Raw genomic sequence first — 23582 nt, forward strand, 5'->3', positions numbered from 1 at the left:
AGGGCAGAAACTGATGAACAGGAATTCCCACTTAAATATGAGGAAGAACTTTTTTACTGTGCAGTTGACTGCACACTGGAACAGGCTGCCCAAAGAGGCTGTGGAGACTCCCTCACTGGAGAGACTCAAGAACCATCTGGACACAATTCTGTGTAATGTGCTTTAGAACGACCCTGCTTGACCAGGGAGGTTGGACCAGATGACCCAGTGTGGTCCCTTCCAACCTGACCATTCTGTGATTCTGTGAACTGCGACGAAAGCAATACAGATGTGACCTCAATGCAGGTCATAAGCAATTTTAAACAAGCACAGGCTTTAAAGAGTTGTAAACTTTTGGGCTGCTAAGTTAATTGAGAAATAAAACCTAAGCCTTGCAACCTTCTCATCTTGCTCAGAAGAATGAACGATCCAGATTTGGGGCAATTTTTTGGCCACCATGAATAAACATTTTTAAGATGTTGGTCCACCTGGTTTTGCAGATGCTGTCACATGAAGCTGCAGCCCATGCGTGTACTCGGGCACTTACAAAGTGGAGGCATGCATCCTTTTACCACTGAGTTTAAATCTTTACCAGCCAAATGGAAGGAAGGGGAAATGACTGGCTGTAGGAACGTAGGGGGTAGGGGAAGAGAGACAGCACATAAGCATGCATGTGTGCAAGCACACCTTTGCACAAGAAGAAAATCTGTTTATCACTCAGTATGGCTGTGCAGCCTAACTCAGTGCCATACAGAGGTGTGAGAACTTGTGTAAGTAATAAACTAAGGAAAGAAAAGAAAAAATTGAGATACTAATTTACCAGGTGAAATTAAAACCCTGTTAAACTGACTACATTGCTTCTACTTCTAAGCCAGCTTAGTAAATTCTGCATAGCACTTCTAGCAAAGATCTGCACTGTGACATGTGCTCTACCCACCTTTTCCATGGGGTATGTCTACAAACAACTATGTGGGGAAAAAAATCAGTTCAGGTGTTCTACATTGGTCCAGAGAAGCAGAAGTAAAGAAAACACCTGGAACCTAAGTGTGTTCTTGGGAAGGAATTAGTTTAATCGACACCTTCTTAATCAGAGTGAGTTATTTCTTCTATAAAAATCTCACGTTTTATCAATATTACTTATACCGCATCAGAAAAACAAGGACTAAAAATCTAAAACAGCATTGCAGTTATATATGAAAGGCCACTATTGTGCTAGTATGGATTTCCCCTCACAGTTTAGAATTCAGCTGTGAAAGCATCTTCTCGAGCTTTATTGCTAGAGCCATGTTTCCTTTTATCCTTAATTTTCCGGACATGAAGGCCAGAGTTGGCTTTAATTTACCTAAAAAGAAGAAACAGAATTATCAGAATATGAAAGGAATTGGAGAAAGCTTGTGCACAGGAAAACATAATGCCACAGTGAAACCTCAGCTGCTACATTGCTACCAAGTCATCCTGGTAAAAGCAGTGACACAGGAAACACCGCTCGGAGATGTGCAGAGCAGAAGCCCAACACATTGACTGGATTCTTTCTGAAGCTAGCCTGGCTGCTAAAATGTCAGCAGCTGGTTAATAAAAGCAGGGCAAGCTTTTGCACTCTTCCTGTTCACAGGACATGAGAGTGCAGAAAAATCCAAGCAGTTCTTGCCTACCCGTTCCCTTGAGCCACAAGAAGCCGAAAGCTCCTCCAATCCCAGATCACAAAGCCAGAAGCAGCAGAGGCTTTTCTGGGCACCGGTACCTGCGTCCCCTGACAAAGGCCTTTGTCCCTCACCTGTGAACATTTTCACAAAGTCGGCACTCGACATGCTCATAACCACGTCAGCTGTCACAGGAGGCTTTCCGAAGCCAGCGCTCCCACCCTTGGTCTTCAGGTCAATATACCAAGTGCCTCCACCATCACCTGGACGAGAGCGAAGCGAGCTGAGAAGGCAGCAAAGAGCGCGGTGCCCTCCCTCTCTGTTGCCCCCGCCGGACGGCCGCAGCCGTGCGCCTTCGGAGCGCTTCCATGGCAGTCCGCACGCCGGCGGATGCTCTGCAAGAAGCCACCTCTTGTCCCCCGCGACGCCCCGAGCACCACGTGCTGGGGACGTGGCCAGGAGAGCCCAGAGGCTGCGCTTGGCTCACACAGCTGGTGGCAGCTGGCGCTCCTCCCGCGGCCCCGAGAGCGCCCTGTCGGTGGCCACAGCACCCCGGGGCGGGCGGCAGCGCCGGGACAGAGGCTCCGTGTGCGGCACGAGGGGCAGCAGCTCCCGGCGCCTGCCCAAGGGGGCCCGGAGAAGGAGCATCCCACAGAGGGCAAGAGGAGCTGCCCTGCTTGGGACCGGCCTCCAAAGGCTTCTGTTTGAACATACCCGGTGCCTTTTGCTAGGCAAGGCTGCACAAGCGATGCTCTTACCAGATAACTCAAACTGAAAGACACCTTGAGTACTTCTCACATACTCTTCAGTCATTGCCCCTTGAATAACTCTGAATGTCTCTGCAACAGGACCCGATGGCTCGGCTGCAGCAGATTCTGTCTTAACCTTGGCTCCATCTGCTCCTTCCTGCTGAGATCTGCTTAATTTCTTCTCCTCTTGGGCAGCACCTATGAGAAAGATTATTTTTCTCTTTCAAATGCAAACCACTTTAAAAATGAATGTAAAAACATGAACAGAGAACTCCATTTGAAAAGCTTTAAGCTACAAAGTAGGGAAAATGATTTTTTTACCATTTCAGTATTAACACTGATAAAGGATGCTTTCTCCACCTGGGAATCTGAATAGGTGTACATCACTAAATGTAATTCTGCAATAAATTTTGATTCCCGATAGATCAAAAGAAAAGTGAAAATATAACCACAGGAAAATTCTAATTCTGACTGTTTACAGTTCATTACAGATGCTTACACAACAGTTTTCTGACATAATCTATTCACTACTCCTGACAACATTAAGAAAAAAAATCAGTGTCTTTAATAACCATCGTTTTCATCCCAAAATACTTCTGTCAAGTCTATCTTGTAAAGAACATGCATATTTTTATAAATTCTTCTGCAAAGGCTTCTAAGGGGGAAATCAATTTACTGCTTTGATCAATGGTTTACTTTACCCCAGTGAACATGCACATTTAACAACAAAGGACAGCTTTTGCAATTTACAAAGCAAATCAAGTTGAACAGTCCTAAAAATGCTGTTGAAAGTCTCCTAGGTGTCTTCAGTATCAAAAAATGCTTAGGTCTCTTCTGTGAGTCCCTACAAAATAACCTGCACTGGGAGCCCAGGGAAGTAACACCATCCATCCCTGACAGAACGGCCCTAGGGTGATGCTCAAGGGGTATTTTCAACAGAAAGGAACACTTCCAACTTTGCCTCCTCTGTCCTTGCCTTATCCCTATTTTGGCACTCATATAAAACCCGTTCTGGAGAGCATTCTTAGCTGCTATCCAACTTGACACACTACAATTCTCTCCTGGGAGAGGGGACCCTGGGGTAGAAGCATGGCCTAGGCACGGGGTCTCCCTGCTCTCTGGTCACATGTACCCTAATCCTGTTCCCTACTGGTTATTTTGTGTTCCCCTGCCAGGGGAGGACCCTGGTTGTCCCGTGATTGCTGAGTTCTTCGGCAGTCCCCAGGCCAGGTGGCTGGAAAATAAAGATTTCTGAAACTTCTATCAAGAAACGCTCCCTATTTCTTTCCATGGGCCCTGCTGTCTAATGCATGTTGCAGGAGACCCCACTGCAACAACTGGTAGAGAATGCGGGCAACGTAACGATTCCCTGAAGACAGTGACTATGAAACGATCAAGAATTTGAAGATTCCCAAAAATTCATGAGTAAAGAAACTCCCTGGATTTTCTTTTCTTGCTTTTGTTTTGCTGTTCCATCTCTAAACTATGGAGGAACTGTGGAAAGACTCATGGCTCTCCGAGCCACAAACGGACATTTATCTTAAACTTGAAAAGATTCTTGAACAACGGTATGTAAATTTTAGCTTAATTCAAGCTCAAAAAGAACTGAAACATTTCCTTTCATGGTTGTTTAAGAACTTTTTCTACGTTTCTTGGGACTTGATTCTTACCAAAGACTTTTGGAAGAATGTTTGGACACAGCTAACTTCTGAGTCAGCATATATGCCAAGGGAAGAATATTTCTGTGAATATTATCTAATTACGGAGACTGCTGAACAATATCAGCTGTGTCTCTGCGAAGGGAAACGTCCCTTTCCTATCCCGGCAGCGGACAATGGAGTCCACCGTGGGGCCACGTGGTCGAACGGCGCGTGCGTTACAGTGAGCTCCTCCGCTACCGCCCGGCCCAGGCCGCGTGCACCGAGCGCTCTGCGAGCAGCAGCGAGGCAATTCCCGCGCACGGGCGGGCCAGCGCGAGCCGCGGTGTCGGCAGCGGAGCGATGGAGCGGACCCGGCGGTGCCTGCCTGGCCCTGCGCGGCACGTGATGGTGCGAGCCCCGTAAATGCCCGGTCGAGAAAAGCGGAGCGGCACCAGGCAGTGGCAGCGCAGCTGTTGCCAGAACTGGAGGCAGCAGCAGCAGCAGCAGCAGCGCGCAAGGAGCTGAGCGGCGCGGCCCGGCCCGGCCCGCGCGGTCCCGAATGCGACCCTGAGAAGTCGAGAGTCTGCGGCGAGAGCGCGCAGAAACGGGCAGCCCTGGCAACTCCAGCAGTTCCAGCGAGACGGAAGAAAGAAAAAATTATCGTAGCTAAGGTTTTAGGAATAGTAAAATGGTATCATGTCAAACAAAATTATGGTTTTAAAACAAGATGTGACAACCAGGAAGACATAGTCGTTCATCGTACTGCCATTATAAAGAATAAGCCCAAAAAATATATCCCAATCTTAGGAGATGGAGAAGTGGTAAAGTTTAAGATTATACAAGGAAGGAAAGGCCTGCAAGCAGCAAATGTTACCGGGCCTGGTGGTGTTTCTGTGAAAGGCAGTATATACACTGCAAGTCGTAGTCACATCAGACAATATCCCCATTATAAGCAACCCATACAGTCTCCCTTTCTCAATCTACCTTTCCCTTTTATCCCATATCCTGTTATCCCCTGTGTATTCCTAATCCATTCTTTCACTCATGGTTTCCCTCACAAAACCATGCCTTTACCAATCCGTTGCCCAAAAATTCCTTTCCAATGCTGAGTGGGGGATGACAAGGGGAGGGAGAAAGAATTACCTACTGTTGTTTAAAGTTCCAACAGGTACAAGTAGAAGAAACCCTCTCCTGCCTCACTTTCCCCACAAAGCATGTTCAGAGAGTCCTGTTTCCCTCCTGCCAGCCCTAAGATGTTCCAGAGAAAAAATCTGTTTGGACATTTAGAGAATCAAGAGGGTGGCTTGTTTTCTTTTGAAACTGTTCTTGTTATCTTATGTTTCTCCAGTTGTTTCCAATGTTAAGTTTTAAACCTCTTTTAGTTAAAATAAAAGGGGAGGTATTGGGGTTCCTCCCCCCTGCCATGGGGTCCTGGGAGAGGGAACCCTGGGGTAGAGGCACGGCCTAGCCACGGGGTCTCCCTGCTCTCTGGTCACATGTACCCTAATCCTGTTCCCTACTGGGTTTTTTGTGTTCCCCAGCCGGGGGAGGACCCTGGTTGTCCCGTGATTCCAGAGTCTTTGGGCAGTCCCCTGGCCATGTGGCTGGAAAATAAAGATCTCTGAAACTTCTATCAAGAAACGCTCCCTATTTCTTTCCACGGGCCTTGCTGTCTAATGCATGTTGCAGGAGACCCCACTGCAACAACATTTCATCCAAGAGTTATTTTAACTGTGTAAATTGTGCACATTTCATCTAAGAAACCATGGAGGCTTTATGTCATATTCTTTTGTATAAATTAGCAAGGCAAAGGAGATATTCCTGCAAAATACGCAGTTTGAAGTCAAATTTCTTTTTCCAGCAATATTTACCTGTGACCTCCCTACTACCACAATTCAGATGTTTAACAAAGAATTTTTCAAAATAATGTATTGACTTTACACCATGAAAGTCCTGCAGGAGAGACTATTTTCTCCCCAGTTTTAAGTACATAGTCACTTCCATAAATTCTCCAAATGAGAAAAGGGTTTTTGCTAAATAGCTTGAGTCCAAATTCATAGGAGAAAAATGAAAAACAGAGGGCATTCATTATTGTGAAGTGAAATTCATTATGGAAATTATGGACTTGTATACACAGTGCTTTCCCTACCATATCTTTCTTGCTTCATAGCTGTAGTGTCAGTTTCAACATCTAAGAAGAAGTCAGGCATCAGAGGGTGACCTAAGAGGGAGGAAAAATATAATAGTAAATCCAAGTAAAGTTGCACAGCAGGAATCCATTTCATCTGAAACTACAGTCAAGTAGTACCGTACTTCAGTTTATAAGTAAATAAACTACAAGTTGCAGGAAAAACATAGCATGAAATAACACGTTTAGAGTTCTGTTCATTTAAAATCTGACTGAGAAGGCTTTTAAGGTTGCAGTGAAGAACATCAGAGAAAAAAACGTTAAAAATCTATGAGCTGTTAAATAGTAATACATACACCTACAATGCAGGTAGGTTTTCTTTTCATTAAAGAAGTTCTTGATTTAATAGGCATTTAATTATTAAACTCCCAGTGGATCCATATGGGCTTTCCAGTAAGACATGTTCTCAAAGCTGAGGCAAAGCAACTTCTTTTACAAACTAATTTAAGAGCCCCTGGAAACAAAACTGTATTAATATTCTCCCCTCCTTCCTGAACTTACTTCTCACCTTAAAGATCTCTTTTACCTGGTGCAATTGCATAAACATCAAAATCCTTAACTCCTTCTTCTCTCAGCAGAACTTCATCAATAATGAAGTTTCCAGTGAAAGTTTTTGGTTTCGTCAAAATGCAATATGCAGCATCTGCCAGGATGTCCGTTTTCCTGCACTGTTTTTCTATTCCAGCTCCTCCCAGCATATCCATAGCAGCTGTATGTATGGCTAGAAAGTTTGAAGGGTATGAAAACAAAGCTTTAACACTGATGATATGGAATTGTCATTTCTTTCGTAAATAAACAGACTTTATTTTCCTTTCAGGCAAAAGGAAATTCTAGGAAGACAAAAGCTGTGAAATACTACCAATCATACTACCAATTCTTTACAATCAACAATAAAAACCCAGGATACTATTACAGGAATCAAAAAGGCCAGAACATTTTATGACATTCACATCCCTCTATTTATTTATCATCCCACCTGGATTTCTGTGGGGTATGCCCAGCCCCTGCCCTGGAGGGATCTCTGCTGAGATAAGAGATTTCACAATCACCCAGCAGGACTCCCTGGAAAGGCAACCACTTCTGTGGTCATGGCGAGAAAAGACAAGCCCACAATCCTTTAGGAGACCCTATGCAGATTCTTTGTAACCCATTGGTCCCCACCCATCCCCTGTATCCCTATAAAAGCAAGCCCTCTGCCCCTGTGCAGAGAGAGTTCTCGTCCCTGGCTCTCCCCTTCGCCGGAGGGGACCCACAATAAAGCTGCCTTCGTGTGGAACCAGCCACACGAGCCTCTCGTCTCTCTCTCTGGTCTGGCTTGGCCTGGAGGCTGCCCTGCAGAGCTGAGCTGGAATCACGAGCTGATATCACTAAAGAGCTGACAGTCTCTGCAAGGGCCCCTCTGCCAGCAGCTGAGGGAAGACACCGGGCCTTGGGAAGGCGATTCCTTTCGGGACCATCTCCCTGGACCGGTCACCTCTTCCTGGGTCAGAGTCACTGACCCCATCACCAGCTGTAATAGATTTCCACCAAGTTATTCAGCCCATGAAAAACTAACAGGACAACAGTTTTCCTCAAAGTGGATGTATGACACATCAGTTATAAAGAGGCATTTGCTTTGGTGATTATCACACTGAAAGTTGATGCTCAATTTTAGTCTTTTGATAACTCCCATGAGCTACTAAGGTGTTTCTCCTAAGTTAATGAGAAACCAAGTAACATAACCTCACATAACTTGTTCAACATTTCACAGAAAGGCTGTGTTAGACCTAAGAATAAAATCCACATCTCCTTGGCTTCTGATTATTTTATTAAGCAGTTCTATTACTTCTGTGCCATTCCAGTAGTCTTCTTTATGTTTCTCCCACGGAAGCTACTAACATCATGGCATGTTGCTGTCTAAGCCTGTGATTTGCTCTTCCAGGCTGAGGTATCCATTCCATTTTTTTCATCCTATTCCACAGAAAGGCTGTCTGGTTGTAGCTTTTGCCATTTGCCATCTTACTGTTTTTCCATCATATGTTCTGCTTCATTAGTTTTTCCCATCTGCTGTTTAAAACTCAATGCTCTATCCCCAAGTTTTGAGACAGATTCACAAACCCTTTCCTACATATGGAGCCAGAAGATCAGGGAGGCAGAAGGATAAACCAAATTTTTGTCCTCCTTTCAGTGCTTCCATTCCACGCAAAGTAATTTTGATACAGAAATGATCCCAACATTCCTTAAATAGCAAATAAACAGGCACTGTGCAGGACACATGTATCTTAGCAGGATCATTCACCTTTCCAAGTAGGCACTGGGAAAAAGGACAGAAGTCTTCAGCACTGGCCTGAGAGCTCCTGTCCAAGTGTTTTCTACAAGAGTGCCCAAGTGTGTAGATGTCCTCGTTGACTTCATTACTTTAGTCTTCTGTGATGAGAATTACTGTCTAGGTTTCATTTACCTTTAAGCAACCTCAGCTTCTTTTTTTTTTTTCAAATTGAGTGAACGGCTACAAATACACATCAAAATAAAAAGTGACAAATAGATATACTGTACATACATGTAGGTCTACCTAGGTCTTTTTCTCATCTTTAAAAAAGTCAATAAATTTGCCTTTTCTTGGTCTTCTGAAATGGTATGTGCCCTACCATAATAACTACCAACAGTTCAGAGAATATTTCTCTCAAACACCATGATGAAATTGAGTTCTGTTGATGTTAATATATTTATTCTAAGGATTCATTAAGCTGCTCACTTTTCGTGGCCCACAGGTCTGCCACTTCTCTGTTACTGGTAACTATTATTTTTCTGAGCACAGCCTATTTGCATAGATTGAAGCAAAAAGGTTTCAAACAGCACTGCCTCATAGTCTGGCTGTACATTGTTACATTAATTTCATATAAAGTGATGTGGGTTTGCCTCTAATGCACATGAAGAGACTTCCAGTTCTGTCCCAGGACACCTCAATTATTCCTCTGCACTCTTAGTGATGGGATTGCCCCTTGCCCTTTTGATAGACATCCTATTTCACTTTTAGATAAATGGAGAACTCTGGCATCTTATTACCAACATACCTTCACATGTTTAAAGAACCAGGTTAATGAACAGATCTGGCATCCATACTAACACTGAGGGTAAACATATTTGTATGAGATGATAGTGGACTTTTAAATCAGGAACTCTGCAACTGTATTTCAGACACTGTGGAAGTCTGTAACACTATCTGTCTAGATGACAACAATAAAGAAGTTAACTTTCTCACTTTTGGAAGATAAACCTTTCAAAAGCATATTTTTTTGTACTGGAGAATTCACATATTATGATCTTCTTTTATACTTGATGTCACATCAGTTTTCATGGAGGGATCACTGAATGAGCAGGCATGATTTCTGCAAAGAAAAAGCTCTGCTTGTATACCTTTGGTTTTATAGAAAGCCTAATTACTTTTTAACATTTCTTTGCAGCATCTCACAGAGAGAAATCTTTATTTTAAAAAGCATTTATTAGAATATCTACTGTTTTCATCTGTAAAGGGCATTTTCCTGCACTTCCAAGCCTCATGTTTTGCAGGATCCAGTGGGGAACAAGTATTAGCTGCACTCTGTAACCAGTACCAGCTCCCACAGTGTTCTCCTCTTACTTTAGCAGGTGTGGGTAGTTACCAAGGACAAGGCAGCACTGTAATGCTCAAGAGAAAGATACAACTTTATTTAGTTTGGGTTTCCCACTTCCCCACATAAGAATGTCAGATTTGGTAGCAGTTTTATTAATACAATTATAGACATTCTTTAATACGAGACCACATCTGAGATACTGGTACTACTACTGATATTTGGAGTCCTGCAGCCTAAGCCAAAACTAGAAAGAAATAATGTATTCAACTATACAATGTAAGACTTAATGTAACTTCTGCTTATAAAGTTAGCCACCCCTCTGAAAAAACTTCCATTGTGAGTGGGTGGAGAAATTCTCCCGGGTTCTTCTTTTCCCTTGCCATGAAAAAAAAAAAAGGAGGTCAAATTATTCACGTGGGTGGGGGAAAACAGCCACATTGCAAAATAAATACCTAGTATAACCAGCTGGTCTCTGCAGAAAAAAAATCTTCAGCTTTTAACAGGACCCATAAAGCCACTGACTCATTTCCCCAATAGTAGTGGGTGTTTTTTCCAGCACATCCAGAGCTGCAAGGGATGCACATAATGTGTCTATGCAGCATACGAATATGTGCATTTACAAGACACAGGTAAACTTGTAACAGCCTTTCCATGAAAAAAGTAAGTCAAATTGGTTGTCTGCAGTTTCATACCATATCTCTATCAGAACAAGACACTCTTGATTAATTCCTTTACTGTCCCTAACTCTCACAGGCAATATACATTGTTAAATCAATCAATGACAAAAAACCACACAATGATAGGTAAAAGGTCACCCTCTGTTAATGAGAAACCAAGTTACTCCCACATACTGGATTCTGAGGAGATATAAAACCCATTTAGCAGTGCCATTTTAAAGACAAGACAGGGGGAAGGGTGGGGTCTAGGGAGCTAAAGACCAAGAATCAGGTTTCTTGGTTCTATTGCAGATGACATAGACCCTGGGAAATCTCCACTGAAAATGTTTTGAGGTCTTCCTGTGGCACTCAAAAAGCAAGTATGCAGAAACAAGTGCGTATTTCTTTTAACGGCCTCAGAAATAAAAAAATACAACACACACTTGAAACCTGAAAGGTGAACTTTGACTCCACCAGAAGGCAATCCAGATTCTGAAGTTATGCATGTAGTTGCCTTCAGTACGTCACAGAAGAAGACCTTACTCTCTTCACCATAGTACAGGTTTTGTGATGATGTAATTATCATGAATGATATAATTATAATTTTACAAGTCAATCTCTTACCAAAATATTTCTATGGGTAGAATGCACAGAGTGAGCAGAATTATGAGGCATCCATTTACTGGAAGAATTTAAGATGCAAGCATCCAGACCAATGAAAAAGGACCAAGTCGGTCAGGCACACCAACCCAACTGTTCAACTGATGATCACCTACAGCACTTAAGCTAAGAAATTTGGCTGATTTTGTCTGAAATAGTTAAGTTTTTCTTGTATTTATCAATTTAGAGAAAGTAGATCAGAGAGTTCCAGTTTCCATTAGAGTTTAAAAGGGACCTGCAGCTCCTAACAGGAAAACACTGAAAACTGTCTGTGTACAAACACTTCTTAAACTGAAGCACCATCCTCAGAAGAGGATCTTGGTTCATATTTTTATCTCCTCTTCCTTCTTCCTTGCACTAGTTAAGGAAATAAACACAATGACTGGGCTTACACCACTAAAGGGCAGGATTACCCTCTGTCTGGTATTGATTTTAACATCAGTATGATTTCTGCCACAGATGTATTTGGGGAGGAGAAACCAGCCTCCTTGGCAAACAGCTGGCCAAACCTCAAACAGCAGCCCTTATCCTCAATGACCCAGAGAAAACAAATTGAAGCTAATAGAACATGGGAGCATTGAGCCATTTTTCTTCCAGAGAGCTCTTTAATTTCCTGTAATTTGCAATCAGATGGTTCTGTGAACAACTCTTCACAGAATTGCACTGTGCCAAAACTTCTAGGAATAGGCCTTTTAAAAATTATTTCCGCATGTACAGAGGTATCTATCTTGTCAGTAGGCTCTCGCAATTTAACTAGCAAGGAATTCTAAATAGTACTACATACACAGATGTTCAATTCCCACTCATGAAAGCACAAGAATATTTTTGTGATTCTGTCCAAACCAAAACAATGGGTGCATCAGAAAAAGCCTAGGCAAGCCAAACACTACACATATGCTTCAACCAACCGTGTGGTTTCAAACTAGCTGAACATGAGTTTAGATCAAAGTGGCAACAGTCTAGTGACAACTAGGAATGAAAACAAGAACCCATGCAGGATGAAAAAAGAATATATAAAAGAACTGCTCGGTCACCTGAAGCTATTCCAGAAGAAGTCTGAAGTATGTTTAATGTCAAATAAAACAAGCTTTCACAGACAAAACACAGAAAGTCAGTATTTTAGTAATATTAAAAAGAAAAAAAAAATCACCTGTTTTAGGCCATAAGGCATTGACAGCAACTTCTCCTCTAAATTCTTCTGCCATTCCCAAGACACACATGGACATCCCATATTTAGAAATAGTATAAGCTAAGACAACAAGTGCAAAAAAGATAGAAGTTTACACTCTATGTAAAATGTAATTTTAATAATGAAAGGAAGATAAAACAGATAATTGGTTCACATGGAAAATTCAGGGCTTTCAGGCAGAACAGTACCTTCCTAGAGTCCCTTCGACCTCCCACCCCTGTCAGATACAAACTGTACTCTGATGTCTTTTCATTGCAAAGAAAATGAAAGCTACACATGTTTTGCCAAAAATAACTTAAGCCTAGCTGCATGGTGATTTTGTCATGTTTTTATAAACAGAATACTGACAAGAGTGATCAATTTTTTTCAAGATGCCTAAGGCATACTAGCTGTTAAGGACCAAACTAGCATCCTACAGAAAACAAAAGGGTGGGACACAGGAATTCTAAATCCTTGTTACTTTGAGAAGGGAAACTTTTTTGGGGAAAGAACTGGAACTTGCTGGAGTTTAACATGACAAGTGTCCAAAATACAAAGTTTTTTCTGCAGTTTTAAAATAAGCAACACTAACTTCAAGATTACATTGGAGTTCTTTTTCCACCTCAAAGTAATTTCCATATTAAAAGACAACATTGAGCTTTATCCATAGTAAAAAAAGTGAAGCTGAATCAGTAAGAAAAGTAATTTTGGGTTTCAGTCTCTATTTGGAGAAAAAAAATATTATGTAACTCTAAAAATTCCCATAGAAAAGCACAGACTTACCCTAAAACCAAAAAGGATGGATGATGCCATGAAACCTGCCCTACATTTTCCCACAAAACAATTTCTTGTAGGTCAGGTACAAAATGCTCTGAGGAGCCATTAGTGCCACTCTGTATATAGTGCTAAAGATACATGATCTGTCATTCTGCTCAGGCACTACTGCACACTTTACCAGGTACTTATATGTTTCTCACAACAACAAAGGCTCTGAATGCTACTCACCACAATGATTTTTGAACCACATGGGATTCAGATTCATAGGTGGGCTAAGGTTCAGGATATGGGGGTTCTTACTCTTCCTCAAGTGGGGAAGGCATGCTTTAGACCTGAAAGATAGATTCAGACATATCAGTCTCCTCTTTTATGGAACATCAATAACTACAGTAAAAACAATACTAGTAGACCAGTATTTTCACAGAGAGCCCAAGACAAACCCTCTCCTCATATCAAATATTTAAATGATATAAAGAACAACAAAACAAAATCTGTCCCAGATCACTTATCTCAGGCCTAGTACTCATTCCTGCAAACTGAACCACATTCTCCAACCAGTGCATCAGCTTTGACTAAAGCTAGTTTTCCAGATACTCAGAAACCATTATCTCCTTGTAATACTTCTGGTAGGGGCAACAAAACACTACAAGGCAACAACCAAAATTAACAGTGAAGAGCATCATTTAGTCATAAAAATATTCTCTTCTGATCCCATACCTATTTCTTCTTTAAAACCATGTTGAAGAAATAATACTGCATAGCAGAATACTATTATAAATATTTCGAAGAAAACTGAAAACCTATTCTCCGCTGAGAGAATTCTACTTTGAATTTACACATCTCTGTAAATCAGAGCTTTTACTTTACAGAAATTGTCTTTTGACTTCACTTCTAGAACTAGGGTACATGTTTGTATTTGATCTCTGCTTGAGAATTTTTAATCAAGCTTCACAAGGTGAAAACATCACCACACTAGTGATCAACTAGTCACCTATTCCAACAGGACTTATGCATACTCTCAGCTACAAAGGGAACAACTTCAACACCTTCAATAGCAAAATCACCACAGTAGTAAAGTAAATAATTTACCACCTACTTAACCATCCTAGGGTCTCAGCTCTTTTCAGTGGCAGTTCACTAACAGATGTCTCAATTTCTTAATGCATAGGGACCAAGAAACCTAGCTGCCATTATTGAAACTTGGTGGGATGAATCCCGTGACTCGACTGCATCCACTGATTGCTAGAGCCTACTCAGAAGGGACAGGGGAAGGAGGAGAGAAGGAGGCGTTGCCCCCTGCATCAAGAGGTGGATTGAGTGTGATGAGCCATCTCTGAAGAACAACCTGTGAACTGAAGATCAACAACAATGAGCAGGTAAAAGCCTTTGGGTAAGAAACAGAGACTGAGGCAACAAAGGGAGCCTTGTTGGTGTTGGTGTCACTGTAGGTCCCTGACCACGGGTAGCCTATTGATGAGACCTGCTTGCTCCAGCTATAGGAAGGATCACACTCGCAGGCTCTTGTCCTGCTGGGAGACTTCAGCCACCCCGATATCTGCTGGAAAAGTAGCAGAGAAAGCTGTAGGCAATCCCAGAGATTCCAGGAATGCATGGAGCATAACTCCTTAATCCAGGTAATAACCCTAACAAAAGGGACACCATACTGGACCTGATGGTCACAACCCTAAGTGAGCTAATCAGGGACACCATGATGGGAGGCAGCCTGGGCTGCAGAGATCATGCACTGGTGGAGCTCACAGCCCAGAGGGAAATGGGTCAGGCAAAGAGCAAAGTCAGGGCCCTGAGCTTCAGAAGAGCAAAATTCCAGTTCTTCAAAGTCAACAGGAACCCTTGCAACACTGCCCTCAGAAACAAGGGAGCAGAACAGAACTGACAGATCTTTAAGGACGCCTCCCACAGAGCACAAGAGCTAGTCATCCAATGGCACAAGAAATTAGCAAGGAAGGTAAGAGACTGGCATGGATGAGTACAGAACTGCTGGTTAAACTAAAGGACAAGAAACAAATGCATAGCCAGTAGAAGCAGAGACAAGTATCCCAGGAAGAATATATGGGCACAGGCTGGTTGTGTAGGTTTGGGGTGAGGAAAGCCAAAGTGAAGCTGGAGCTGAACTTTACGAGGGATGCAAAGAATAACAAGAAGGGCTTCTACAGGTGTGTCAGTCAGAAAAGGAAGACAGAGGAGGTGTACTGACACACATCCCGGGATAAGCAAGGCTAGAAAACTGGTGACAACTGATGACAAGAAGGCTGAGGGACTCAAAACTTATTTTGCCTCAGTCTTCTCTTCCCACACCTCTTAAGTGGATGGACAGCAGGATGGGTATTGGGGGAGCAAAGTGCTTCCTACTTTAAGTGAAGATCAGGTCTCTGACCATCTGAGGAGCCTGAAGATAGTCAGTCCATGGGGCCGGATCAGATGCATCTCACAGTTCTGAGGGAATTGGCTGATGTAGTTACCAAGCCACTCTCCATATCTGAAAAACTGTGGAATCAGGTGAAGACCCAGGTGTCTGGAAAAGGGGAAACATTGTAATGATGTTTAAAAAGGGTGGACAGGAGAACCCTGGGAACGACCAACCTGTCAGCCTCACCTCTGTGCCTGGGAAGATCATGGAACAGATCCACCTAGAATCAGGAGGTGATCCTAGGACAGGGAGGTGATTTGGGACAGTCAGAGGGTCTTCAACAAGGGCAAGTCCTCCCTGACCAACCATAAGGCCTTCTATGATGCAAGGACTACATCAGTGGACAAGAGAAGGGCTACAGGTGTCATTTAGTCTGTATAGCTTTAGAGAAGGATCCTCATAACACCCTTCTCTCTAAACTGCAGTGAGAAGATTTGACGGGCAGACTGTTCAGTGGATAAGGAATTGGCTGGACAGTGGCATCCAGAAGGTAGTGGTCAATGGCTCAGAGTCCTGATGGACATCAGTGACAAGAGGTGTCCCTCAGGGGTTGGTATTGGGACCAGTGCTATTCAATGTCTGTACCAATGACACAGATGAAGGGATCAAGTGCAGCCTCAGCAAATTTGCAGATGATCCCAAGCTGAGTGGTGCTGCTGACACACCTGAAGTTCAGAACTGCCATCCAGAGGGACCTGGACAAGTTTGAGAAGTGGGTCTATGGGAATCTCATGAGGTTAAACAAGACCAGGTGCAAGGTGCTGCACCTGGGTCAGGACACTCCCAGTACCAGCACAGGCTGGGGATGAACAGATGGAGAGCAGCCCTGTGAGAAGGATTTGGGAGTGCTGGTGGGTGAGAGGCTGGACATGACCCAGCCATGAGCACTCACCCACAGCCCAGAAAGCCAAATGTGTCCTGGGCTGCATCCAAAGCAGCGTGGGCAGCAGGGGAGGGAGGGGATTCTGCCCCTCTGTTCTGCTCTGGTGAGACCCAACCTGGAACACTGCATCCAGCTCTGGGGTCCCAGCACAGGAAGGACACTGGACTTTTGAGACAACTCCAGAGGAGGCCACCAAGTTGATTAGAGGGATGGAGCAGCTCTCCTGCAAGGACAGGCTGAGAGTTATTCTGCCTGGAGAGGAGCAAGCTCTGGGGTCACCTTACTGCAGCCTTCCAGTACCTAAAAGGGCTACAAGAAGGTGGGAGAGGGACTTTTCACAAGGGTGTGGAGTGAGAGAACATGGGGAGATGGCTTTAAACTGAAAGAGGGTGGGTTGAGATTAAATATTAGGAAGAAATTCTTTACTCTGAAAGTGGTAAGGCAGTGGAACAGGTGGCCTAAGAAATTGTAGATTCCCCACCCATTGAAGTGTTCAAGGCCAGGCTGGATAGGATTTGAGCAACCTGGTCTATGGGAGATGTCTCTGCCCATGGCAGGGGGCTTGGAAGTAGACGATGTTTTAAGGTCTCTTCTAGCCCAATCCATTCCATGATTCAAAAATTCCATGATTCAACAATTCCACGATTCTATGTCAACAGGTATACTCTGTCAGATGGGACATCTTCCCTACCACCACCTTTACACTGGCAAAAAATCCACACCATTTTAAGCTATTGCAATTTTTTGAACATTAAACTGAAAGTAGGTCTCTACAAATTACAATCAGAATCAACATACAAAGCAAGGAGAAAGGGTGAAAATCCTTCACTAGGTTTTCTCAGTTGAGAATTACAAAAGTAATGAAAAAGACCACTCCCTTGAGAGGCACTGATTTTTCTTATGCTCTTCCACTTGGAGCACACAGAATCTGATTTTTAATCTTTTCAAGGCAGAATAGGACCAAAAATACACTTGAGAATTCCCCATTAATTTGGAATAGCAAGATGTAACATCAAGAAAATCACTGTTGCTCTTGGGTGGTGAGGAGAAGACGGAACTTGCCACAGCAATACAACTGAATCCATTCAGCGATTTACCAAGAGCTGGCAACCAGACTGATTCTCTCACAAAGGAGAATGACAAACACTATTCTAGACTGGAGGATTGGACTAGATGACCTTTAAAGGCCCCTTCCAACCCAAACTATTCAATGATTCTGTGGTAATACTTTGATACAGAACTTTCTGATCACACCAAGCAACATCTGAATTTAGAGAATCTGCATCATCCTAGGGTCTTTTTTTTTAAACCCTGTGATAACCAGAGTCTTCATTTTAAGACGGTACTTTAAATGACATCCTGTAAATGTAAAGATGATTCAACCTACTAAATCCACCTCCAAAAATGTGCAAAATAAGGACCCCGGGAATTGTGAAATCAAATCTTGGTATGTTAATTTAAATAAATAATAGAGTTGATAAACTGAAAGTAGGTGAAGAACACTTTGGATCATTAAGCTATATCTTTAACACTTCTCTTTTAACTACAGTGAGTTAAATAGCATCTCTAAAGATGAGAAAGACGCTTTTGAGAAAGAAACTGACAAATAAAATACTGACTTGATGTAGGCATAAATTTAGTCATTTTGGTTGAAATGAAAGAGCATCAGCATTTAACAAAGCCAAGCTGGGGCTTCATTTGAAACAAAGTAGTTTTTTCTCCTTCACACATAGAGGGGCTTGTGAACATTTAATGACTGCAGTAATAAGGTTCCTGTTCACTCCAACTTGCAAATAATTCTTGGAAACATTAGTTTATATGAGTTGACCAATAACTGACCAATTTCCTGTGAGCACGTGCAGAACATCTGCACTTAAATTCTAGGGCAGCAAGACAGCTACAGAATTTCTCAGAAAAGCTGAAGTAACACCATACATTCTGTTACAATTGCTTTGCTTCCTTCTCTCAGCACTTACGTGAGATAGGTTCCTCGTACATTGACATCCATCATAAGATTGACTTTCTTCGTTGCTGTTTCCAAAGTGCCCGTCAAAGAGATGGCGCTTGCATTATTCACCAAAATATCAATCCCTGGTTTTAAAGTAAGCCATTTCACATTAGCATTTGAAGACAAAATTCATAGGGCAGGCTGTTCTTTTTTGTTTTTGTTTGAACAACCTGCCTATTAATGTCTCCCCTACACCTTAACTTACCTCCAAAAGTCTTCACAGCTTTCTCCACGGCATTAATGATTTGCTGCTCTTCCCTCACATTAACAATGCAAGGCAAGGCCTTTCCTCCAGCTGCTTCAACTGCATAATTAAAAATTTAAACATTTAAAAATTTACTCTCAGATGGGACAACTAGTATGAAGCTTCTGAGAATCTCTCAGGCAGTGACATGCTTCAAGAAGCCACTGAAAATCACACTCTCAAATTGTGACCTTTTCACATGTTGTATGAAGAACAGGGAAGCCAAAACCAAATCTTAACACTGCGAATGTTTATTTCATATATCTCAAGTAGAGTAGCATTTTTACATTTATATACACAGACCCATCTTCCTTACAGTAACATTACAGCATTCCTGGGAGGCAAGAGAAACACTAAGATTATTTTAGTAAATGTGAACTGAACTAAGACAGTCTATGCATTTTTCCACTCAGATATGATAATTAAGCAAGGGTATACATCCAGCCCAGCACCTTCATTTGTTACAACTTACTTTCTTCAGCAGCAGTGTAGATAGTCCCTGGAAGAGTAGGATGGGGCTCAGCTGTCTTGGCAGCTATCACAATGTTGGCACCATCCTTGGCAGCTTTCAAAGCAATGGCCTTGCCAATGCCTCGGCTCGCACCTGTGATGAAGAGAGTGCATCCTGCCAGTTTCCTAAAGGTGAAGGGGGAAGTGGAAGGTAAAGAAGAGGAGAATAAAGCAGAAGCTGTTAATAATTTGACTTTTTTCAGACTCTAAGGGCAAATGTAATTTGCACAGTCTCCCAACCTGACAAATGCCTTCATCCTTTTACTAAGAAAACAGCCTGGGAACACAAAAGGGATGACTACAGCTACAGAAAAGTACCACTGAAGTACCACACCCCAAGTCTGCAAACACTATAAAGCAAGAAGGTTACCCAGGTCACCCAGTTACATTTCTCCCTTTTTGTAAAAAGACCCAACACACTGATTTACAACAGAGCTGCTATGTTCTGCAACAATGGAAAAGGAGTAATTTGTAAAAACAAAGTGCCAGTTTCTAACAAGACACACCTACACAGGATCTCTGTAACCTATTAATCACAGTGCTCTAAACACAAAAAACTGATGTCTCAATGTGGTACAAAGTACCGAGTCTGGAACCACAATGCCATGTGAAAATGCCAAAACCTTTATTTTCAGAAATAGCAATTTTTCTCTTAAATCTTCTACCCTCAACACCTTCCCAGTAACTGCATGTAGTCCAATGGGTCCTCCAAATAAACAGGTCCAATCAACTTAGAGAAACTAACGTTTTAGAGCCTAAGAAGGATGTCTGGCCAACACAATATCACTGAATTTTTGAAAAGAGAAATATCAACTCCACAAAAACATTAAATGATAAAGCCTTTTAGACAACAGGCTTTTCAAATGTAGGAATGCATGTTTCAGTGCTGTGCATAAAGCTCATGTTGCTTTTTGTAACACTGTGGCAAAACTCAAGAGGTTCAGGTTTCTAACTTCAGTTGAAGAATTAATATATACTATGTGCAACAGTGACTTCACCTCTTTGCTCGCACCACAAATGTCATAAAAGTTTATGCTCTGAGCTTCCATTAGTTTTCCTTTCAGACTGGGCCAAACTTTGTATTGTTTCTCCCCCACCTCTTTCAGATGTGTTTTTTTCCCCTCTAACCTTAGAACATCCATCTCATAAACCCTCTCTAGGAGGATGTTTGCTTTCAGATGGCAGAAAATTGTAATGGGGCAGAAAGGGGGAGTGATCTCCCCCTGCAGAGGCAGGGCTAGGCATCTACAGGATCTCAGAAAGTCAATCATGTCCTGAAGGTGCCATTTCAAACAGCTTTTATCTACAAAATTGAGTCTCAGAAAGGCACAGGAAGAAAAATATTCTAAACAGAACAGTGAACCGCAGAAACCTAATGCCATGAGTTCAGTGACATGCACACTACACTATGACTGGAATACATAGTCAAAGTGTAAAACTCAGTAAAGTAAGGCCAGAATCTAGTTTCTACCTTCAGCCAACCAATATGAGGTCAGCAGAATTCACCTTAGTCATGGAAGAGGTAAATGGGGTCCAGCGAGAGGCAGCTCTGGAGGAGAGAGCAGCAGAGAAAAGCTGATGGGACTGTAAGCCCTGCCTGGGGCTGGAGTGGTCTACTCAGGAAAACAAGCAGGTGTACCGGGAGACTAGCAGGGCTATGCAGGGAACTTGTGACTCAGCTCCCAAGAAAGGATACAGGGAGTGGGAGCAAAGACAGGCCACAAAGAAGGAATTAGAAATATTACCAGGGCATGTTGGGGTGGTGTCAGGAAAACCAAAGTTCACCTGCAGCAGAAGCTTGTGAAGGGCATGAAGAGCTCAGAGACTTCTGCTACACTGGTAGTAAAAGCAGGCCCTTTGCTCAATGGAGTGGGTGAATGCAAATCTTTCAACACCATCACAATATTTTTGCTTCATATTTAAGACATGATGCTATGATCTGGATGCGTATGCAACCTGACAGGTAAAAAACTGGTTGGTTGGTCAGGCTCAGAGGATGGAGATTAGTTAGTCATGTTTGGAAGACTAAGGATTTATTTTTTAATTCACTTAACAGCCCAATAGTTTAAAGTTTATAAAGCATGTGCCTGTCTAAAATTTCTTATGACCTGTATTGCAAAGGTCACATCTGCATCACTGCCATGAGAGTTGAATTCTGCTAATAAGACAGAAAACATCAAATTCACATCTGTGCCCTATGGTCTTGGGAATCTTCATTAAGATTGGTTCCTTTCCCACCACAGATGACTGCCAATAAAGACCTTCAGGTCACATCAGGGACACTTTTTACAGCTTACACAGACGCTAGGAATTTAATAATCCTGTTTATAACACACAGGAACAAATAATAACTTATCTTCCCAGCTGTCAGCAGTACTGGCCGCTGAAAAGCCAAAAGGCAGAAAACCACTTTTAAATTAAGATCCTATACCAGATGAAAATTTGACTGCCAGGTAAGACAGTACTAGAATACTATAATACTATATAACAACAAAAATAACAACAGAAATAGCAATAACAACAACAGCAATAGTAGTAATAATAATAAGTAATTATACTTTAATATAAATGTTCTATACAAAATTACTGATAAACTGCCTGATTTACATTAAAGTCCTCCAATAACTGTTTCCCTTGCAAAAGGCGCCGTTCAAGCCCACGACGCGCCCCGAACTGCTCGCCCCGGGTTTCTGGTGCTGCCCGGGGCCCCTCGGCCGGCCCGACCCCGCAGGCCCGCGGGGACACGCGTGTCCTCCGCTACAGCCCCTCGCTTTCGGCCGGCTGCGGGTCCCCGCAAGGAGACAGCGCTCGGGGGCAGCGAGACGGCGCTCAGGGGTGTCCAGCGAACCCCGCGGCGGCCACCGGCCGCAGCCCGCCCGCCCCGAGAGCCCCTGGGCAGCGCGCAGCCCCGGCGGCCGCGGCGGGGGCACCTTACCCGGTGTTGGGCAGCATGGCGGCGCGGGGCCGCGCGGGGAGGCCGGGCCGGGAGGCCGGGCCGGGCCCGCTCCGCTGCGCAGCCGCCGCGGCCGCTCGGGGCGGGGCAGGGGCAGCTCCGGGGTCGCTCCCGCGGCCGCTCAGCCCCGAGGAGCGAGGGTGGCGGGCTCGGGGCTTGCGAGGCAACCCGAGAGTGGAAAAAGGCGTACGCGGGATGAAGGGTGGAAGTGGGACGCTTCCTGTATCCTTTCGTTCTCCGCCGGATGCGTGAAATTTTGCTTTGGTCTCTTGCCAGTCGCACTCAAATCACTGGAGGTTTGCGTCCATTTCATCTGCCGGAGTCCTGTGTCTGTTCGGGGCTCCTCAGGACAGGAGAGACAAGGAGCTACTGGAGTTAGTCAAGTGGAGGAGCACAGAGATTATCTGGGGCCTGGAGCATCTCTGTCATGAGGACAGACCGCAGGAGCTGGGCCTGTTCAGTCTAAAGAAGATGGGATCTCCTTAATGCATATAAATATCCCTAAGTTGGATGCCAAGACCATGGTGCTAGAATCTTTTCAGTGGTGCCCAGAGACACCAGGAGCAGTGGCTGTAAACTAAGCTACAAGAAGTTCCACTTAAACATGACGAAGAACTTCTTTATGTTGAGGGTGGCAGAGCACTAGAACAGGCTGCCTAGGGAGGCTGTGTGACCTGCTCTAGGTCACTGTGCCTTGACAGGGTGGTTGGAGTAGATAACCTCCAGAGGTGACTTCCAACTCTAATGATTCTGTGATTCCCTGTTCGTTAAAAAGCCTGCAGTAGGATCCTCTGTCTTTGTTCACCCAGCCACACCTATCCTCTCCTTCAACCTCTCCCCTAGTCCCTCTCTTGTTTCACAATAACTGCAAGGTCAGCCCTCGCCTCCACGCCCAGTACACGCAACTTTTCCTCCTCCCTCTGTTGCCCAATGAAGACTCTGACCTCCTCCCGTCCTTGTCATGCTGCCCACCTGTTACTGTGGTTGGCAAATCTTCCACCAGGTTCCACCTTTTGTTTGTCTTTCCCCCTTCAGCTTTCACATAGAGATTCTGTGCAGCACCCTGAGAGGGCTTCAGGTTTCACTGGGAACTGATGGCAGAAGGGGAAATCAACCTGGTAGGTCTGAACCTGCTGGAGGAATTGAGACAGATGGTTTTACTGACAGAAATCAAAGTGAGCCTGAGCAGATGCACTAGTCCTTGTGTATTGATATAATGGTGGTTATTACTTTGCTTCATAGCAGTTCACAGTCTCACAGGGCTGCAGACTCCTGCAGGACTGAGCCACGAGCAGGCTGGAGGGGCCAAGGGCTGTCTGAATGCTTTGCAACTATAACGTCTTCCATGCTGCCTGCTTTCCCGGTTGACATCCTGCACAGATGGAAGTGAAAGTGCTTTGCTAAGGTCTTCAGGCATACTTTTCCTTCATTCTCCCGGCAGCCACTCGGCCTGAATGACCAAGGCAGGGCTTGACTGCCATAGCTGCATGCCCAGACCGTAAGCCT

The 23582-nt window shown here is 43.7% G+C and overlaps 1 protein-coding gene across 1 annotated transcript; it reads right to left on the reverse strand.

The window, feature by feature from the left end:
• Positions 1-1024: 1024 nt before the first annotated feature.
• Positions 1025-22155, reverse strand: HSDL2 (hydroxysteroid dehydrogenase like 2). The gene is made up of 11 exons (XM_082301434.1): positions 22059-22155; positions 19086-19249; positions 18575-18673; positions 18338-18452; positions 13279-13382; positions 12256-12354; positions 6723-6917; positions 6158-6229; positions 2378-2566; positions 1754-1882; positions 1025-1321 (listed from the first exon to the last, which is right to left on the reverse strand). The coding sequence occupies exons 1-11, from the start codon at positions 22073-22075 to the stop codon at positions 1209-1211; spliced, it is 1296 nt and encodes a 431-aa protein (XP_082157560.1). The 5' UTR covers positions 22076-22155; the 3' UTR covers positions 1025-1208.
• Positions 22156-23582: the final 1427 nt, after the last annotated feature.

The sequence above is a fragment of the Coloeus monedula genome (assembly GCF_965178545.1).
Source record: "Coloeus monedula genome assembly, chromosome: Z".
NCBI lineage: Eukaryota > Metazoa > Chordata > Aves > Passeriformes > Corvidae > Coloeus > Coloeus monedula.

Coding starts and splice junctions, on each gene's coding strand:
- HSDL2 (XM_082301434.1), bottom strand. Junction 6,918..12,255: donor TGCCTTATGGCCTAAAACAG/GTGATTTTTTTT, acceptor CAAACTTTCTAG/CCATACATACAGCTGCTATG. Junction 2,567..6,157: donor TATGAAGCAAGAAAGATATG/GTAGGGAAAGCA, acceptor TCTTTCTCATAG/GTGCTGCCCAAGAGGAGAAG.